The sequence below is a fragment of the Pyrus communis genome, chromosome 11 (assembly GCF_963583255.1).
Source record: "Pyrus communis chromosome 11, drPyrComm1.1, whole genome shotgun sequence".
NCBI classification, from domain to species: Eukaryota; Viridiplantae; Streptophyta; class Magnoliopsida; order Rosales; family Rosaceae; genus Pyrus; species Pyrus communis.
The window spans coordinates 20,034,203-20,054,356 of NC_084813.1; the positions used below are offsets into that span (position 1 = coordinate 20,034,203).

Consider the following 20,154-nt stretch of genomic DNA (forward strand, 5'->3'; position numbering starts at 1 on the left):
TCCTATAGTGCCTCATGTACTCATCTAAAGAGATATTACCAGTTTTTGAATCCAAAGGCAAATTAGGCCCATCATATATTTTCGCACAAGCACTCCTTGACTTATTTGGATCATCTTGGTCATCATCAGACTCTCCATCAATATAACCATCTTGCTCATCCTCCATAATCATGTTGTACAATATGATGCACGACATCATGATGGAGTTCAATTTATCTCGACTCCACCCTCTTGCTGGTTCCTTAATGATCTTCCATTGTGGGTAAAGTGCCGAAAACTCTCTCAACATCTTTCCGGTATGCCTGTTGGTGTAAGGTAAACCACATTTGGGCGTCATCCACAGGGTTTGCAATTGCTTGGAAAAGTGTCGCCCACTTTGGGTAGATGTCATCTGCCAAGTAATACCCTATATTGTACTGATGCCCGTTGCTACGTCAGGTTATTGAAGAGGGGTGAACGCCCGTGTACTGTAATGTCATTTTGGAATCCTGGGACTCCAAGGAAAGCATGCTAGATCGATGTGTCAAACGAGGCAACTGCCTATAACATAATAGTTGGCTTTCTTGATCTTCCACTAAATCCTCCTTGCCATCTGGTGGGACAGTTCTTCCACTGCCAATGCATGCAATCTAATGATCCTATCATGCTCGGAAAGCCACGGTCTTCATCTTTGCGAAGGAGCCGATCCATATATGCTTGATTTGGTTCACGGAGGTACTCTTCTTTGTAAATCTGAACAACTGTGTGACAGAACTCAACAAGATTATCAAGGCATGTAGACTCAGACATACTATATGTATCATCGATCGCATTAGTTAGGGAGGCATAGGCCAGCATTCAGAGTGCAATAGTAACCTTTTGAAGAGGTGAGAAACCAGGGCGACTTGCTTTATCCATCTTTTGTCAAAAGTATGGATTGACATGTTGGACATCATGAAGTAAACGCTCAAAGACATGACGCCTCATCCAGAAGCGACGTCTGAATTCCTCTTCTATGTACACCAAGTTGGAGTTGAAGTAGTTGTTCATCAGAGTCTCATGCTCCATCTCTCTATTTCGTGGTTTGTAAAAGCAACCAACAACAGAGCCATCCCATTGAGGTTGTTCTTCAGTTTCCTGACACGCCATAACCCTAGCCATTACTGCCATATATTTTGTGTTGAGCCATGCTTCATCTTCTTCATCGAACTCCTCATCTTCTCGTCTCATCTGCGCCCATTTATCTTCCAATTCGGAATTGCATGAGAACTCCCAGTTGGAATGTGAAGATGATCTAAAGTTGGAATTCATTGCAAACTATAATTGAAAGAGATATTGGAGAGGGAAAAGATGAAGGTGTGTGAATTATTAGAAAATAGAATGTGAAGAATTGAAATAAAATGAGGTAAGATAGTATGAAATTGTGAAAATTATGTGAGAAATGATGTAGGAATAGCTTAAGTATTTATAGGAAAAAAATTTGTCCGAAACAAATAAAAAAAAAAAAATTCAAACCTAACAGCTACCTAGTGTCAACTAGCCTTTGCTAGCTGACGTCATGCTAACGCCAAGTAGTCGTTGGCTTTCAAAAACTAGGCCGGCCCAGTTGGCCCGATTTTTTGGTTTTGGCCCGATGAGACCCACAAGCCCTTAGTTGGAGACGAGTTTCATGATATTTCGAACTATTTTTAGTCCTATAGCCCTTTGACCAGGTCAGTTGGAGATGGCTTGAGAACTTCTTGGTGTCTTCTTATAAGTCCTATTTGGCAGGTTCAAAACACAACGAAATTTTAACATATCATCACTTGGTTTAACAACACTCAGCCCGTCTCTGCCCAGCAATAGTAGGGGCCCAAAAAGAATACAAGTTTGAAGGCATAACTCAAACATTTCGACATAATAGAAAATATATGTATTGTTGCACAAACTAAGTTACTGTTTCAAGGCGTATAATTGTACTGGAATTGTTTTTGCAGATACCTATACAATTACTATATCACACAAACACATACAGTGAGTCGCAAGAAACGAGTGTCAGTTATTTTGACTAAACACCGTTCTTTTTAACTGACGGAGGCCATGACAATCTCCGGTGGCTAGTGCCATCCATTTCACTATTTTCATCCTCGGCTTCTCGGTGCTCAACTTCAGCCTTCCTTGAGCTTCTGATAGCTAAGTCATCAAAGCTTGGTTCAGTTCTCCAAGGAGGTGGAGTTACACATTCAGAATCACCTGGTATTCTTTGGGAGGATTGCTTGCCTGGTGTTATAGGCGAAGGCGTATCAGTCTGACCAACTCTGAGATGCTGAAGAGTTGAAAACGATTCCCTCATGGCAGACATTGCTTCAAAGAACCGGGTGCATGAAGCTAATGCCACAGGAATTGGACGAAGCATTTCCTGCATCAGTTAAAAAAAATGAAGATCACATCATGCACACGTAATTTCCAAACATAAAAAGTTCTACAACATCTGCATTATTAATTCGCACGTTCAGATCACAGTACATGGTAGATCAGATAATGTAAACAACTCCTTCAGTGCTATAATCAGCAAATTGCAACAGTATTATACTCTGTAGTTGCCAACAACCAAATGTCTTGTAGCTTATAAACCAAGCAACATCAGGAATATTGTCAAAATTGAAGCAAATAATGTGGAAAAAGAACAACTATGCTACATGCATTCTCAGTAATTTAGAAACAAATGAAAAGCTTCCGCAAACATACCCCCCAAACCGAAGGAGGCTCCTTAAATGTCTGACTCCACTGGAAATCTGCAACTGATGCTGTCAAGGCCCCATAATCACTAGCAGCCTTCATCAATAATTCAGAGAATTGTTTCTGTACAGGCACAAGCAAAAGATTCCAGAAACATTAAGAAAACAGTTTTTTTCACATGAAATACAAATAGCCCTGTAGTGATTAAATTTTTCCCAACAATTGTTTTGAATCTTTGATCAATCTAAACTCCCATAAATTATGACTTGGATTTAGCAACAAACACTCTTAGACTGGTCAAAACAAAATGGCTCATGTATAATCATAGCATAGAATGTAAAATACAAGACAACCTACATGAGTTCAAACCTAAAAGATTTTACACTGCTGAATTCAAACCTGATACTCTGCTTCTACTGGAATGCAATCGAGTGAATATGGTTGTTGAAGACGGGCTATGATGCGATCCTGCCAGTGATTTGAAACAAAATAAATAAGGAGGTATTATTCAGACACAACATAAAAGGGGGTGTTACTGAGAATTAAACACGCATCTGAATGACGACAACTACATATGTAGGTGGCATAAAAAAGAAACTCAATGAATGATAGACTGTAAATTTGCTCTTCTATGCCACAAAAATTCAATTTTCAAAGAACATGATAACCAAAGCATCGGTTTACAACATTACTAGCCTGGAATATATCTACTAAAGCATATTCTTGATAGGAAAACCAGAAATCGCTTTGAAAGAGATGCTATAGTCCACTCCATTTCTGGCCAGGAAGACTTTGCAACTATTACAGACATTGTACGATTTGACAAAGAATGCACAGTGGACAGAATATGCAAATGATAATGAATCTTAAATCATTGTATGATTTAACAAAGACAAACCAATCCAATCACAACCCCAATTTACAACAAGAACAAAGCAACACACAATGATGTACCACAACAGATTTACCTTATTCTGAATCACATCTTTCAGTATGGTAGTAATCCTTGCCAAAGTTTCACACTTCTTTTCCATTTCACACGCATGTGTCAAATGCGCTACGTTTTTATCATCCTACAGACAATACAATCCCAATTCAGTGAAAACAGATGGGATAATCTCACAAACTCGAAACACGAAAATTGAGACTCCAACAGCTCACCTTTCTCCCTTGGAGTTCAACTTGCAGATCTGCTATTTTTCTCTGAACAGAGGTAAGGTCCCTCAAAACCTTTATCAAGTCATCACCCTTTTCACCAGTACTACTGGACAAGTTCTGAAGCTCTTCCTGCATCACAAAAAATTATTCAACTTTTCTGAAATTCAAAGCAAGAAGCTTCCACATTACAAAAGTAACCAAGTAATCAGCTTTCCTCTTCCACTAACATATAACAATTTAATTCCAACTGGGTTTTCAAAATTAAGCTCATAAATCTGAAAAATGTACGAAAGCTAAAACATGGGGAGTAAAATGCTCATAAGTCCAAACGAGCCAAACACTGAACTTGAACATGGAGGACATAGAAATGTGCAAAAAGGAGAGCGAGGGTTTACCTGGGTAGGAGGAGCGGCGACGGAGAAGCCGAGATCCGAAGCGATGGAGAGGGCGTCGGCCATGCCGCCGATGCGCCGCAGCGGCTTCTTCCCCACCCAAGTGCTGTCAGTCCCCATCGACATTGCCGCGCCACCCAAACAACGGCCTTCCGGCAACCACCACAATTTGGTTTGGTTGGTCGTCTCTCTCCACTGAGTTCTTCTTGCTTTCAGAGACAGCAATGCGCTGAAAATTTTCAAACCTGTTTGGAACGTATGCTCTCTGGCCGGCCGGGTGGACCCAACTACCCGTTCTTCAGCCCAATAGTTATATCGGTCGTATTAGCCTAAATAGAGCCCAACCCGCCAAAACAAAGCCCATATAGGGCAATTAGGGTTTTACAAACATCTTCACCTTCCCTATATAAACCCCTCTCGTCCTATGAATTCACAAATCGCTCTGGTGGTTCTCTCTCTTCCCACAGTCGCGCCTCTCTTCCCGAATCCCAAATTCAGTCAATTTCTAGGGTTTTAGGATCTTTTAGGGTTTTTGATTTTATCTTCTTTCCGATCGATCTCAATGAGGAAGAATGCCCAAAGTGATAGGAAGTGCCGTATGACACTTTATACAGCGGCGGCCACACGCTAACGGAGCCCGTCTCGTTCCCATCCCCCAATGATTGGTTCGTTGGCCGGGAACAGGCGTGCGGCTCCGGTGTGCCGCCGCCGTGTGTGATTTGGAACGGGATTCTGAGGGTCTTGAATTTTTCCGATTACTGCAAAATTCTTATTTAGTTGAATTATTGTGTGTGATTATTTTGAAAGGTTCGATGCCACGACGACGGTAGCCAAAATGGCCTTGACCGACGTTGCTATGATTGAACCGAGAGCGAGGATCTTCTGTTTCGCATTCTGATAGGAACCTGTGGATCCTAATTTTTTTACTGGTCCACGGAGCCGATTTACTGCGATTACATTTATAATTTTCTTGAATTTTTGTTAGATTTTGATTTAAAAAAATTATTTTGTTATTTTAGAAAATAATTTGTTGAGCCTATGAGGATTGTTATTTTAGTTGGAATTACCGACTGAATTTTGTTGATGTCAAATAACTGGCTTTCTGAGGCTTGAAATGCAAAATTTAAAACTAATTCGGTTTTCTTATTGAGATTAACATAGTAAATTTGTTTTTAGCTGGAAATTAAATCTGATAATTTGATTAGGAAAATTGAAAAAAATTTGAATGGTCGGTGATGATAAATCCAAAGGCTTGTTTCTCAAGAACATTCGCAGTGGCCGCCTAAGAGCTTTCGCCTTTCGCCGGGCTCGAGAGCTTGTGCTGTTTTTATCCTTCCTTGGATGTCTGAGATCTTAAATTCTGAAATTAAAATATAATTCCATTTTTTATATTTGTAATTTTACTTCATTTCACAAAATTCTCTTTAGCTGGATGTTTTTTTTTTTTAAATATTTTTTTGAGTGCTTATTCCAAAAGTTGAAAAAGCATTTGGTATGATCCTTTTCACAAGTGTTTCTGTGATTCGAAAGAACTTGTCAGCCCAAAGTATTCGATACTCCGGAGCACCGTATTTGGCAGCTTTAACGACAAGCTTTCTCATGTCAATCAGTTGCAAATGAAGGCTCTAATATTTTCTCTTGCTATCTTACTTCTTACATTTAACTATTGAACTGAAGGAATCAGGTGTCAGCGCATACAGTTTAAAAATGAATAGGAAGGGGTACATCAGAAGAATTTGTACCTTTCATTCCGTATCTTTATCGGGTCCAATATACATGGTGCAACTAACAGAAATCAAAATAAGCAGACATCCGATAATTCGACCAAAAGATAGAGCTATCCTTGATGAACCAATGCCCCATAATTGTGATAGGGCGGCCTGAAACAAAGGAAAACAAGAAGGCATTTACTTGCGTGAAAGAATCGTAGGGGGCGGTTGAACCAAAATTTCTTCACATGTTGGGTGTTGCTATCCTTAATGCCGCTTTCCAGATTTCTCAATTGGTAATTCAATCATGTAAGTGGCAATTACATCCAAACAGTAAACGTACCTCCATGTATATAACATTTGCAACTTTGCCGGTTTTCTCAAGTTGCAATCCACGTGCCAAGAATACCTGAAATCGAGCACAAAAGTTGAGGAGTGCTGGAGCATTATCGGATAAATAGGAATCCATAAACTAGAGCAGCACAATAGGGAAAATAGAGAGTTCAAAACAGCACCTCTGCAAAAAAGGCCAGAACACCGAGTACAATCATAACTGAAAACGAATAAAAATCTGGGAAAACAAAGTCCTGAAAAAAGGAAAGGGTAAATATTTAGCACAACCCAAATGCTATTTAACATGTAAAAGCAATAACCTGAAAGCACTGAAGCTAAGTACGACTCCCGGTCATGATGGACTCCTAGCATTCAACTAAAAAAATTACAAAAGTAGAGGAATTTAAGTTGCTAGGCTATCAGTGATCAGTGACAAATTTAATATGGAGTGTGGTACAATTGAAATGATAAAAAAAAAATAAAAAATAAAAAGCACAGAACTGCAACCACGACATCAATTTACCTCGAGTGTAAACAAACAAATTGCTGCTGAAGCAGGACTCGCCAGTAAACCAAATGAAAAGACTGTCAACCTGAAAATTGAACAGAGAATTCATTTAATTAATTTTATCACTCAAAACTTATATATAGCGCTTGGATGCAATGAAATGTTTTGCTCCCACCGTATTATACTATTATCTACATTTTAGAGATGCAAACAGCATGTAATCTCTCAGATGATTTTCATCTTTTCTAGCCGGGATAATCATGGAACCTAAACAGTTATAAACATTTTAATTAAAGGTTATCCTCGTTGTATAAAACCATCGGGAACTGAAAAGGGAATCAAGCTACTTAAAGGGTCTTGAACACAATCGGACAGTATCAGTATGGCAATTTTCCAGTGTCAATAGTTTGGCAGATAAAAGAGAAAGAGCACATTATCAACCATTTCATAATGTCATGAAGTTAGAAGGATTAATCAAGTGAAGGATAATTGATAAATGCAGAGAATACTTACAGTGGCTGATCAGATGCCTTTGATCCAGCTTTTGTAAGGCAGTAGCTGATTCCACCAGTTATGGGCGAAAGTAAACCGGCCAAGACTGCAAAGATATAGCTGCTTCCCCTGACACTTGCATTCTCTCCTCCTTTTTTATCTAATTCTCATGCATAATTCAAAAGTTAGTATTCCACAATGCAAGGAAGACTGAAAGCAATAGGAGGAAACACCGAAAATTTACATTACTGTATGCAGAAGGCCCATTTGATTAGATTTTGTAATATTATGCTGTCAGCAGGGGGCCATAACAGAAGAAATGTAAGTAAAAAAATATAGTTGTTGTACTAGAGGGACCATTTCTTTTTACAAACATTAATCTTCTCATGGTTACTAGGCAATAATGAACTAGCTCATAGTATTTACTCACATATGATCTGAAGACATGCATTAAAGTCTCTCAATCACACATATAAGCTTAAACTCTTTTTGTAAAAAATAGATGGAGTGAGACACAAAACTTGAATACTCTTTATTCCTCATTTGTAGGAAATTATATATGCCCTTGGTGGACTACTATATCAGAGTAGTTTTCTTGCAGAAAGGTGAAAAGACATGATAAGCCATGCAACAGCATATACATCCATGTGACACACCCAAAAAATTGTCTTTACGTTTAGACATAGACCAGAAGAGTTATTAAACTCTTACTACATATCAAAAGCATCCACATCCAGTGTATAATATAAGATTATGTTAACCCACTTCTGTACCTTGTGTGGTAAGCATTTGTCGATAAATGAAGAGCACACCAAAGAAACTGCACGCAAGACCTGGAAAATGAATGACAAATGACAAAGACATCAATCCCTGACTATCAAAAGGTAGTCTAAGAAACTTTTCTACAAGCTAAAATCTTCAAACAAAAAGAACATATAATATATGCAACATTATATTCAAACTAGAGTGAAAAGCAATGATTACAAACATTATTTACTACATACCTCCAACGTCTGAAATTTTGTACTTCTCATGTAGAATGATTCTTGCCACAACTGAAGCCATTATTGGAGTTGTGAAGCTCAATACAATAGCCTGAGACAAAGGTAACCTTTGAATGCTGAAATGAAAAATGAGCCAACTTCCGGTTATTTATGTGGTATTTGCCCATTACAGAGATAAAGTTGTAAAAGGCAGAGCTCACAAGCTGCCTGAAAAGAATTTCAAACATACTGTAGTGGACAAGAATAACATATCACAGCTACCAAACTTCATAATATAAGTTAGCCAAATACAATTACATTTCCACTCGAGCAGAATGCAGAATGGAAACTGTTAATGTCAATGAGGCAGGTATCGAGCCATGAATACATTGACACCAAAGAACAAGTAAATGCTCCTACCAAAGAAACATGAAAAAAACATAAAAGGTTACTTACCAATAAATGAAACACATCAGTGAGAGATATCCCGTAAGGGCTCTGGAAATCAAAAGATTTTTTACATTTGCCAGCCCAGATATTGGCTGTCCACACTTTCTCAGCCATACAAATGACAATACCAAGATAATTGTACACCTTGTAAATGCAGCCTCAAGCAAAGGAATGGACTGAACTGCCATAATAAAATAGAAACGTAAAGTATAAATGAAAAAGAGGACAAGTGAAAGTGAGGAAACATACAGCGAAAAAAAGTTATCCGAATTGCAGTTCAGTGATGAACGGAATGCAGAACTTACTAACCAGAAAAAACATCAGCAAAAACTTCCATGACAAAGTAGATGGTAGATGAGATGGCCATACACATTAGACCAGAGTATCTCGATCCACTCCATACCCACGAAACAAATTGAGCTACTGCAGACGCCTCCGTTTCAAGTGCTTTCCGTACCGGATCCTGTACACAGGTACACAATATCAACTATCAATCAAATCAACCAAAAACCACCATTGCAGAATTCAATATTACTGTACTTTCCCTTCTACATTTCCCTCCAAAATGACAACACAATCATTATTAGACTATTAAGAAGGAACCAAACCCGATCAATCGCTCTCAATCACTGAGGCATAATTAAACTACAAAACCAACCAGCATTTTCAAATTTTCACTGCTTTTGGATTTGGAGTACTAGAAAACTGAAAGTGCAAAATTTCAAAATTTAAGTAGATCATAGTTTCACTTCCTTAATTTTCAGAGAAACCAAACAGGGAAACATATTCAACCCTAGAAATGCTATCATTCCTATACAAATCAAAATCTTCGTAATCAACAAAATTTGAAATTAGAAAAAAAAAAAAATGAAATCTTGGATTAATTAAAGTGAGGGAATCGTACCTTAGATGTTCTTCGAGGATAAGAGAGGGTGAAAATGTTGATTTTGGGCTTCTCCGGCTGCGTCAAGAGCGGGGCAATCTCGTCCGCGACGGCCGCGCCACCGTCATCCCCCGATGGTAATGCGTCGTGCACGATCAGCTCCACCTCGTGCTCTCCGTCGCTGGTCTCCGCCGACGACGACATTCGCGCGCACTCGAAATCTCCAGAAACCCTAGAAAATTTTGGTGGCTTCCGTGGCGACGAAACTCCAATCTCTGCCGGACGCAGAACAAGAAGAAATGCCGAATGCTAAAGTCTAATGCAGTGTGCGTTCGTTCGTTGGAAAGCGTCGCGTAAACGGTCAAGTTGGTCGCAACGTACACGTGGCACGACAGGAGTGGGCCCAGTGGGGAGCTGAACTCTCACGCTGACTTGGACGTGATCGACAGTTGGAATTTTCGCGGGCATGTGAAGTTCTCGCCCGCCATCAGCCTTTTTGCTTTTTCTTTTTCTTTTTTAAAAAAAAAGGTAATTAGAACATCCTTTTTGGAAAGGTTCTTTTTAGGTCAATATCGTGTTTATAAAGGCTAATTTCAAATTTAATACTGGTGAAAGAGAAAATTTCAATTTGGACATAAATCCTAACCAAATTTATCACGGGTTTAAATCTTAGTTTTTTTTTTTTTATCACGAGCTATCTTTAAATTACAATATCATCACGAGAATTATTAATCCAATTAAGCCATTATTTTAAGAAAATTTTAACGAAACACTCCTGGTACTGTTCACTTTTAACATTAAAAACATTTTTACCTTGAAAAGTCACTCATGATACGATTCACTTGCATCTTTATTTTGTCTTTTTATTAAAACTAAAGTTTTTAAATCAGGAACTCGAACTTGAGTTTAAAGAGATGAGTAAATAACAAAAAATTTTCAATATGCCAGGAACACGATCCGGTACATTAAATATATAAACGATTCAATACTTAAAAAAAAAAAAAAAATTGACCACTTATATTATGTGACTTAGTATACTAAATTCGTGTTCTCGACACACTAACAAGTCTCCTAAATTACAATCATAATTCACAATTGTATATTGACTCGGTCGTGAACAAACTTAAATGCTTTTTGGTAAACTTAATAAAAAATCATGCGGTCCTAATTAAATGCTTTTTATATTTTTAAAAGTAAAGCATCATCGTTTTACGTGAAAAATATAAAAAAGGAAAAATTATGACTACACGATTTTTTTATCAACAGTTCATGTTCATTGATCCCTAGGGAAGGAATCCGGCAAGGATCCAAATCCCTGTCATGGAATGAGTAAGAATTCGAACTCAAGATATTTTCCGATATCAATTCCACATTATAACTCAATGAGATGTGGTATCTTCCTGGTTTGGAGACCATTTATAAGCATAAGACGAAGACTCTTTCACTTTCTCTGGGTTGCTGGTGGCCTTTGGAAGCGATATAGCCGTATTGGGTATGCGCACATATCACATTCTGTTCAAAAATGTCAATGTGTGAACCATGAAAATTGACTTCCAATCAACACCAAACCGAAATATTCGACTGAATAATTTGACGCGTACTAAGTATTCACCATACAGAATTTTCCGGGAACCGAACTAGAATGAAATCGAGTAAAATGGCCAGCTTTAACAGCATGTATGTGTAGTGTGATGTACAATATCAGATCCTAGAATCCTACACAGCTTGCCTGGAGATGGGAGACCGAAACATAAAGAATTACCGCCTAAAAATCTCCATCGTGGAAACTTCAACGTGATCTTTGATCTCTCACTTGTCTCTAGCCCTGAAATCGGAGGTTAGTGACATTTCTATTTCCTCAAGGGAGCGGCCTTTAGTTTCAACGATAAAGTAGTTTGCAAAAATTGCTGTCAACAAGGAGACTCCACCAAAGGTACCATAAACTGGAGCAACGCCGAATTTCTCCACTAAGTCGAGGAAAAATAGACCCACCAAAAAGTTGCAAACCTGAGTCACAAATTTAGCATGAATTAGAAAAAAAAAGTAAACATTTAAAGGACCAAATGCAAAACATGATTTGGAAAAGTAGGGAAATAACCTGGCCGCTCTTAACCGTGAGAACACATTAATAAATCATAGAACAAAAGAAAAAACAGGACATTTATTTCAAATATTAACCAAGGAACAAAATTCAAGGGCTCACCCAATGCGCAGAAAAGCTGAATCCCATGATCTTCCCGCGTGACCTGTTGCTGCTAAGTTCTGGTATGATAAGGCCAGTCACCGGGCCAGCTCCTATTGCAAAGGTGAATATGTACCTACAAAATTGCGCGATGAGAAAAAAAATCAGTAGAGTTCTCTTAAGAGCACAAAATGTGCCTGACTATCCGAAAGCATAAACAGAGGAGGCGGACATCAGCAAATTACCTCTTCATAGTATTTTGATGAGTTAAATGTGCCTGACTACCCGTTTATGTGAAACTATTATGTGTGGGATCATACAAACTGCAGACTTACATGACTGTTCCAAGTATTGATAAGTTGTGACTCAGTTGCTCATCTAACGGAAAACTGATGGCATAGACCACAAGAAACATCGAAAGTGCCTGCACAGACACAGAATTTCTTACTTAAGTCATGGGTTTGCTAATATGATTCCGTGTTTGCATTTCCAACTCATGAAACACAGAATCGCCCTCCTATTTTTAATGTTAAGGATTATATGCATGGTAACTTTCTAATCGTCTCCAAGCATTAATTCCAAATACAGCTCACCATTCCCAAGTAACTTCCAATCAAGAGCTTCTGCCTTCCCTGCTTATCAATCAAGTACAAAGCACAAAGTGCCCCTGCCATGACCACAATTGATGTGGGTGAGAGGTTCTTCAAGAAACAACCATCATTCTACAAATACACTGAGACTATCTCAAACCTGCAAAGTTCGTAACTCCGATCAACAAACTTGCCAAAGCGCTACTTGTGATTCCAACATCTTCAAAAGTCAATGATGAAAAGTAAAGAACTCCGTTTATGCCTGCAAACTGTTGAAGTACAAAAAGGGCGCCTCCGATGAATGCAACTGCAACCATGCAAAGATTTGTCGATAAGTAAGGATTTCTACAGTTTCAAAGGAATCATTTGAAAGCCAGCACATAATTCAGAGAAAAATATTGCATGTACAAATCAAAGGAGTTTCCAAACATAAAACTTCTTATATGTACCAATCACCCTCTAATTAAGAAAAGGCAACTTTTTTCATGTACAGAAGGTGATCCTAAATGCAAGTGCCGTAAGTTTTATACGATGTTTGACACCAAGATGCCATTAATGCTGACATCCTAAGTCCGCCACCTTGATACAACCTCTTGAGTTTGGCTCCTTCAAAAGTTCAAACCAGCTGCTGTCCAAATCACTACCATCATTCCTGATAACTGACTGAAATTCTTCAATCGCCTTTTCAACTTCAGATGCTCCCCAAACATTTTTGATAACTTCTTTAGCATTGTCCAGTCTCCCTACCTGCACAAACAACATATTAAAGCTTGAGGAACAACACACCTGAAAATAAATTCCATACTTCTACAATAAGAGAGAGAGTCTTGCCTTGCATAGCCAACGGGGGCTATCTACAGCAAACTGCATTCCAAGAGCAAGGACAAAACCAGGGACACTTGCAATATAAAGCATCGTCCTCCACCTAAAAACCGGATACGCCAAAACATTTTAATACATAAGCTCAGATATTAAAATATTCTTGATAGCACTAAATGGTCCAGTCATTGTAAAAGCTAAAAGTAGTTCTTAAAAAATCCCTGCATAAACAGAACCTCACCAGTGCGGATCATTTTCAGAGGGAATTCCAAGAAACAGTGATGAAATAATCCCAAGGCACGTTCCTATTTGACACAAGGTTCCCAATGAACCCCTATATTTTGTTGGAGCAATCTGCAAGGTATATGGTAGGATAGATGAGTAAACTTCATTCCAGATATGCAATGCATGTGATGCAGAGAAGAAGCATTATCGAGTATAACCTTCAATCTTCTAAACAAGAACGAAGGGCACGTGTCAAACCCATTAAGAAACTTTTTATAACTTTCTAGCAAGGACTAATTTACGGCTGTATTGTGTACCTTGGTGTTAAAGCTCAATGAGAACTTAAATAAGGTCCAGAAAAGTCTATGCTAGTAGTGGCGATTTATTAGAACGAAGCAGTTTGGTCAACTTTCATGAGTTTCACTTTCACCCAAACTCTTGATAGTCCATAGAAATGGAGCATTTACTATCGCTGAAACATGGATTTCAACTACATAGTATCATCATCTTGGAAGGGTGAACAAAATATGCAAACACAACTAAACCAATACGAAGATTTACCTCTGAGATATAGATTGGTACAAGAACTGTGTCAACACCAATGCCAAGGCCAACAAGAAACCTTCCAAAAGTCACTTCATCCAAGGAATGAGCTTGTGCACTGTCACGAAACGAAATGAACCAATCATCAAAAAGTTTTAAAATGCACACTAACACAATACAAATGCCGATACCAACATGGACACAACGTCGAATATGGCATCTCAAAACTCGAATATCAACTTGAATTACCTTATCAATGCACCAAGAATGAGAGGAATGGTGGCAATCTGAAAAGTCCTTCTACAACCAAGTTTATCAACAATTGTACCGCAGCATATGCTTCCAAGAAATGCACCAACAATGAAAATGCTAACTACAAGTCCCTCCAGAATCGAATTCCCTTCGAAACCGAGTTCTCGGGCAATCGAAACAATCGGACCATTCATCACCCTGCACAAAAACATGCCCACCCAACTCATAACTAACAAAAAAGATTAATACTTTAAATACAATTGCACGTTACAGCGACTCAGAGACTGACCCAATGTGATAACCGAACAGAAAATTCGACATGGAAGCTATAAACACGTGCGGAAAAGCAGCTAACCATCCCAAATCCAAACCTTCAACTTTCTCTTCATCTACAACTTTCTCTTCTCCTACCTCTAATTTCTCACCATCTGCAAAATAAATTTATATAATTACTAAATAAAATTACAATAATTACAGTTTAATATTCGGATTAATATAATTCGAATTGTATAAAGTGAGAATCGAAGACCTGAATTCTGAGTCCCTAACTCGGCGAGCTGCTTCTTTTCCGCCGAAACTTTGTACTTGTTAAGGCGTAGCCGGACACCGAAGGGTCCGAACCGAAACGGTTTCGGTGTCGGTTTCGGAAGACAGGGATGCACGAGTTTCGGGTTCGGACCCGCGGTGGAGATCGTCGGACCCCGACGGACCGGCTGGTGATGTACGGTAGTAGCCAACCACATTGGATCACAGTGAGCAGAGAGAGACGAAGTTCACTTCTCGAGGAGCGGGATCATCCAGATATTTTTAGTGTCACGTGATCAAGACGTGATTCTCAAGCGCACAAGGGGCGGGACCGGGACCCACAAAGGAATAAAACACGTGGCGGACCTTATCGCATTTTGTGGTTTGTGTACTGTGTAGTCTTCCAATTGGATCCCAGGCCCAATTTGAGCCGGAGTCCTAACTTGGGTCGATGTGATCATCTGGACCGAAATTGTATTAACCCAACAGCAGCTAGATATCATATCAACGGACTGAACTAAGTTAGGGTTCATCTGAGTCTGGTAACTTGGTAAAGTGAATTTGTAACTAAATAAGGCGTAAAGTGATTGGTTGTAAAAAATAGAAATCAAGTGGATGAAAAATTCATTATCATCTCATGCTGATGTCAAATTCCCACTTCTTTTTGTAATAATATTAACCGCAGACGTTTGACATCATCACCGTTATGTCATTCTCATTTGATAACAATAAAAGGAGATTATAACGAGGATCTTCAGGAACGTTTAGGCCATACAAATCAAACTTTTACCAATACAATATTCACAAAAGGAACTTACTAAATTATATATACAATTGTGATCATGTTACCGTCGAAAGCTAAGTCATCTTCAACCTTTTTTTTTCTCGAAATATATGAAATTTGCTTCATTAAATGCTAACTATCCCGATCGACTTATCAAATGTTTCAAGAAACAGATCACCCTTTAAGAATCTGTATCAAATCTTCTTTCCTTTTTTTTTTTTTTTTTTTTTTTTTAATTTTAAATAAAGGGACAACTAGTTGCAAGTTACGTTTATTTACTTCTTTCGGCCCGAGAGAAGCTATAGGAAATTTCACTCTGTCCATGACTACAATCAAGCAGACTCACTAGTTCGGTATTAAATCTATATCAAATCTTGAATCTACTTCAATCTCACAAATATATCAATATTTAGGACTAACTACATTTTACGCCCTTTAAGTTTGGAGTGATTTTTAAATTGGGTCGTGAGATTTTAACTATTTCACATTACACCTTAAGGTTTTAAAACTGTATCAAGTTATGCATTTTACCTAACAAATTATTTGAGTCTTCATTAAATTATGACATATTGAGCATGGAATCCGTAATTGGATTGAGATGCAAGTCACATTTTTACTAAATTGACCGAAAAATCATCAATTTAATGAAGAATTAACTATACATGCAAAATGTTCAAAGTGATATAATTACAAAACTTTAGATTACAATGTGAGAAATCAAAACCTCATGGCCCATTTTGAAGATCACTTTAAACCTTGAGGGGGCGTTTGTTTACCCTTCTTAGCCTTCACTGGATTGGATTGGATTGTAGTCTTGTGTTTGGTGGCTTGTGGGACTAACATTAATGGCACTAGGTGGGACTCGCTTTCAAAAATGGCTTCACTAGCCGGTCTTAGTGAGAGACCCCAACATCCACGGGTTTAGCTTAAGACCTTCCATCATCCTCTCTTGCCTTCATCCACTCTCACTGCATCCTTTATTGCCTTCGTCTGCTTCAGTGCCCTGGGTTCATCGACCTCGATTTTCTACGACATGGGCTTCAATGAAAGCTAGAACTTGGAAGATAGAAATTTTTTTAGGGCTGGGTTCATCCATCTCAATCTCCAATTTTTTACGGCATAGACCTTGACCTCAATTTCAACGGCTGGTTCATCCATCTCTGTCTTCAATTTTCGACGGCATCGACCTCGACCTCGATTTTCGATGGTTGGGTTCATCCATCTCGTCTTCCTCCACCCACCCCTTGTCGTCTGCAACTCCAATCCCTACCCACGCCCATACCCAGCCCCACCCACCCGTGCCGTCTACAACTTCAATCCCTACCCATGGAAGAACAAGTGAAGTTGGATGGGAAAAGAGGCAAAGGGAAGAGAGAGGGATTTGAAAGGAAAAACTAAGGGAAGAGAGAGAATCAGCTGAACAGGAAAATTCACCATGGCTGCCATTGAATTGGCGATGCTAAGCTTGAGAGGGAGGGGTTGGGGTTTTTTGGGGGAAGGCAAGTCTCCATTTTTTGTGATTTTAATTCGAATAGTATGTGCAACAGAGGGAGAAAATGAGCGAAGAAACTTGGATAAACAGTGGAGAGGGGAGAGAGACGGCAGGGAAAAAAAAAGAGGTTAGCTGGAAAGAATGATTCTAGAAAATAAGAAAAAGATAAATTAATAATAGAATATTAATAAATATATATTAAGTAAATAATAAAATATTATAGATATAGATTAAATAATATAATATTAGAATCCTACTTCTTAGTCCGACACTGCACCAAACGCTTCACTAAATCAGTCCAGTTTAGTCTAGTCTAAGCTAGTTCAACTTAGTCCCTAAAGTTAGTCTAGTCTGAGATAGTTCGGTGAAACAAACGCACCCTGATGGTGTAAAAATGTGGTTAACCCCAAATTTATCTTAACATAACAAGTTTTGGATGACTCCATTTATAATTAAGATCTACATTTTCTATCCTTCTGAAACGTATATAAAATTTTAGGGTTTGACCACAATACTTATATATTTAATACAATTAATATCTTAATGGTTTGATGATGGCTGTATTAAATACATATATCACATAAATTATATCTAACATTCTATAATAATTGTATTAAACACATGTAAATATTATAAACAATACCAAAATTTTATTAAATTTTCAAAATCCATTTAAAACGTTTTAATATAAAAAAACTTTTTAATATATAGGGTAAACTGTCAAGTTAGTCCCTGAATTATCACCTCAGTGAAAATTAGGTTCTTGAATTGTTTTTTTTTTTTTTGTAAAATAAGTTCTAAAATTCTTTAAAAACTGCTAATTTCATCCCTAAAATTATACTCAAAGCTTTTTTATTTAATATTTCGTTAACTTAAGTCACATGACACATTTTAGTGGGTATTGCCACTATTTTCTTGCCTATAAGCCATTAATGTTGCATATAGGTTGTGAATCTAACATCTAGTTTACCCTTCAAAATTAACTCTATACATTATTTCTTCGAAGAAAATAAGTCCTTATGAAAAACTATCAATCTACTATCTAAAGTGTATCAAATGCAAGTCACATGATTTAAATTGACGAAAAATTGAATAAAATAGTTTCGAATCTAACATTAGGTATATAATTGGCAAATTTTATTATTTTGATGACTAATTTTTTCAAAAAAAGTTTAGGTACCTATAAAACTCAAGTAATAATTTAAAAACTAAATTAACAGTTCACCTTAAATATAGCTAATAGATAATTTGGTCTAAAAATGTGCACGTACTGTCGTAGAAAAATCACCAACTTATCCCGTTTTGAAAAAGAACAGAAAAAATCACTTTTAATTTAGATGTTGCATAGTTCCGGCGGGAGGGAAGGAGAGTCAATTGGGGTCATCAGTCAGTCTTGATCACGCAGCACATTTTTTCGTCGGAACCTTCGTTTTTCTCGTGCTGAGGTTGAAATCAAATTTTGATTTTAATCACTGTTTACGTAAATTTCCCGCGCTGTCGGCGAGGGAGCATGCGCAGGTCCACTGCCAGTCGGTGCTTCCGTTTGACCGGCTCAACCGGTTTTGCTTTTTCGCCAGTCCAGTCACCGCAAATGGAGGAGCCGGTGCTCTCAACTGTCTTCCACGTGGAGGTAGGTCGACCGACAACAAATTTGGGCAGTCAAAACGGGGTCGTTGCACGCACATACCACTACAGGCAAATTAGGCATTAGAGCTGCACTACCAGATTTCCGGAATTGCTCTTCTTTTTAGGAACATGCTCACTTTTCTTAATTTGTGTCATCAATTGTTAAGCATTTTACTAAACAACATGATTATGATATGATATGGGATTACTGTACAAGGCCACCACCATCATTCTTGATTGATTGTTGTAATCAAGAACAAAATCAATGTCATGCCCTTTATTTTCTTATTGTTTAGTATGCTTCTTGTAATTAGGAAGACCCTCCACAAAGTTGTAAGACCATGTATGGAGGCTGATGCCTGCCCAATACCGGAAGGTCATGGAAGTTGTTGACTTGATGACAGGGAAATCGGCGACCGAAGTCCAAGTGAACGGCGGCCGTAACTATAATGGTTCTAAGATAACGAAATTCTTTACTGTGTCTTGTTCAAATATCATTGATCGACCTTTCTATTTCTATATCTCTCCTTAAGTGCCCTTGTTGTAATTTGAGTTTTGACAAATTACAAGACAACTTAGAGAGCCATGCCCTAAACATTTATGGTGACAACTTGGCACTCCCATGTCCAAGAGACCAATAGGTCCAAGACCCAATTATATACTTGAAGAGAAACTTCTAAGCTACAAACCCTGGCCCTGCACAGCAGTATTTTACACCATACAAATGAATGTATGGATCTTACACAATCTAATCCTCTGATCCAAGCAATCTTTAGAAAAATCATGGGCATCTGAGTCACTCTCTAACATACTTTTATGAGACTTTAATCATGTGTCGGGATACTTAAACCAATTATATTATTGGTGTATTACCCATCTTCAAAAACCACACAAACCCTTCCCATAATCCATATGCGATATGATCATTTGTTTTTTCTTGTTGCCGTAGAAAAATAATTACATCAGTAGACAGTAAATTCGAATATCATATTTTAACGCAGAGTAAAGATGATTAGTAGTGCGGATTCATGGTCTAAAAATATAAGTATTGTATCCTTTAGGTTTTTCAGACAATTTTGTGTTGCCTGACATATTCGTAAGAAAATTGTCTTTTATCTTATGTTGGTAGATAGTGTCGTAAAAATATTTTTGTTTCTCTATAAGAAATCTTAAGTACGAGTGTTTGATCACGTCATTCGTATGACATCTCTTCACAAAAATGTAAATCTCTTATATTTTAGTCTCATTTAAGTTTACGGTAATTAACCCTAGCACGAGAACTGCCCTAATCAGAAAGTTTCTTTACTCTCTATATATGGTACAAAAAAGAGAGTCAAGCCGTTGCAAAAATCACGCTAGTGTTGTGTGGGATTATAAAGTCGCTCTCATGTGAAAGTCACATGCACAAAGACACCTATCAAAGCCTAAACACACAATTTAGTAGACACAAAGTTAGTTTTCAAACTGACAAAGTGAGCCAGCTCACTTTTCCCATCCTTCCCTTCACTCCT

The 20,154-nt window shown here is 38.0% G+C and overlaps 3 protein-coding genes and 4 non-coding genes across 8 annotated transcripts; 4 read left to right on the forward strand and 3 right to left on the reverse strand.

Annotated features, from left to right (window-relative positions):
• Window positions 1–1,857: 1,857 nt before the first annotated feature.
• Window positions 1,858–4,478, reverse strand: LOC137708759 (AUGMIN subunit 2-like). The gene is made up of 6 exons (XM_068447913.1): window positions 4,251–4,478; window positions 3,859–3,984; window positions 3,666–3,770; window positions 3,097–3,165; window positions 2,707–2,820; window positions 1,858–2,377 (listed from the first exon to the last, which is right to left on the reverse strand). The coding sequence occupies exons 1-6, from the start codon at window positions 4,371–4,373 to the stop codon at window positions 2,027–2,029; spliced, it is 888 nt and encodes a 295-aa protein (XP_068304014.1). The 5' UTR covers window positions 4,374–4,478; the 3' UTR covers window positions 1,858–2,026.
• Window positions 4,479–4,804: 326 nt separating this feature from the next.
• LOC137709623 (small nucleolar RNA U49) lies at window positions 4,805–4,871 on the forward strand. Its single transcript, XR_011064910.1, has one exon. It is a non-coding gene; the product is annotated as a small nucleolar RNA U49 (small nucleolar RNA).
• Window positions 4,872–5,053: 182 nt separating this feature from the next.
• On the forward strand, window positions 5,054–5,208 carry LOC137709622 (small nucleolar RNA snoR2/U65). Its single transcript, XR_011064909.1, has one exon. It is a non-coding gene; the product is annotated as a small nucleolar RNA snoR2/U65 (small nucleolar RNA).
• A 71-nt stretch (window positions 5,209–5,279) lies between these two features.
• LOC137709617 (small nucleolar RNA snoR77Y) lies at window positions 5,280–5,361 on the forward strand. The gene has a single exon (XR_011064905.1). It is a non-coding gene; the product is annotated as a small nucleolar RNA snoR77Y (small nucleolar RNA).
• Window positions 5,362–5,474: 113 nt separating this feature from the next.
• LOC137709585 (small nucleolar RNA SNORD14) lies at window positions 5,475–5,600 on the forward strand. The gene has a single exon (XR_011064878.1). It is a non-coding gene; the product is annotated as a small nucleolar RNA SNORD14 (small nucleolar RNA).
• Window positions 5,601–5,791: 191 nt separating this feature from the next.
• On the reverse strand, window positions 5,792–9,949 carry LOC137708494 (uncharacterized). The gene is made up of 10 exons (XM_068447585.1): window positions 9,627–9,949; window positions 9,032–9,185; window positions 8,729–8,903; window positions 8,294–8,409; window positions 8,063–8,122; window positions 7,311–7,449; window positions 6,813–6,882; window positions 6,472–6,543; window positions 6,300–6,365; window positions 5,792–6,127 (listed from the first exon to the last, which is right to left on the reverse strand). The coding sequence occupies exons 1-10, from the start codon at window positions 9,807–9,809 to the stop codon at window positions 5,993–5,995; spliced, it is 1,170 nt and encodes a 389-aa protein (XP_068303686.1). The 5' UTR covers window positions 9,810–9,949; the 3' UTR covers window positions 5,792–5,992.
• Window positions 9,950–11,138: 1,189 nt separating this feature from the next.
• LOC137707647 (probable plastidic glucose transporter 1) lies at window positions 11,139–15,000 on the reverse strand. 2 transcript variants are annotated; one of them, XM_068446560.1, is made up of 12 exons: window positions 14,746–15,000; window positions 14,506–14,644; window positions 14,214–14,414; window positions 13,983–14,082; window positions 13,438–13,550; window positions 13,209–13,302; window positions 12,968–13,124; window positions 12,538–12,684; window positions 12,381–12,454; window positions 12,123–12,211; window positions 11,809–11,923; window positions 11,139–11,612 (listed from the first exon to the last, which is right to left on the reverse strand). In XM_068446560.1, the coding sequence occupies exons 1-12, from the start codon at window positions 14,957–14,959 to the stop codon at window positions 11,415–11,417; spliced, it is 1,641 nt and encodes a 546-aa protein (XP_068302661.1). In that variant the 5' UTR covers window positions 14,960–15,000; the 3' UTR covers window positions 11,139–11,414. The 2 variants fall into 2 exon arrangements, 1 of the variants encoding a protein (XP_068302661.1); XR_011064721.1 differs by having other exon boundaries at window positions 11,597–11,612; window positions 12,033–12,211.
• Between the last annotated feature and the right edge of the window lie 5,154 nt (window positions 15,001–20,154).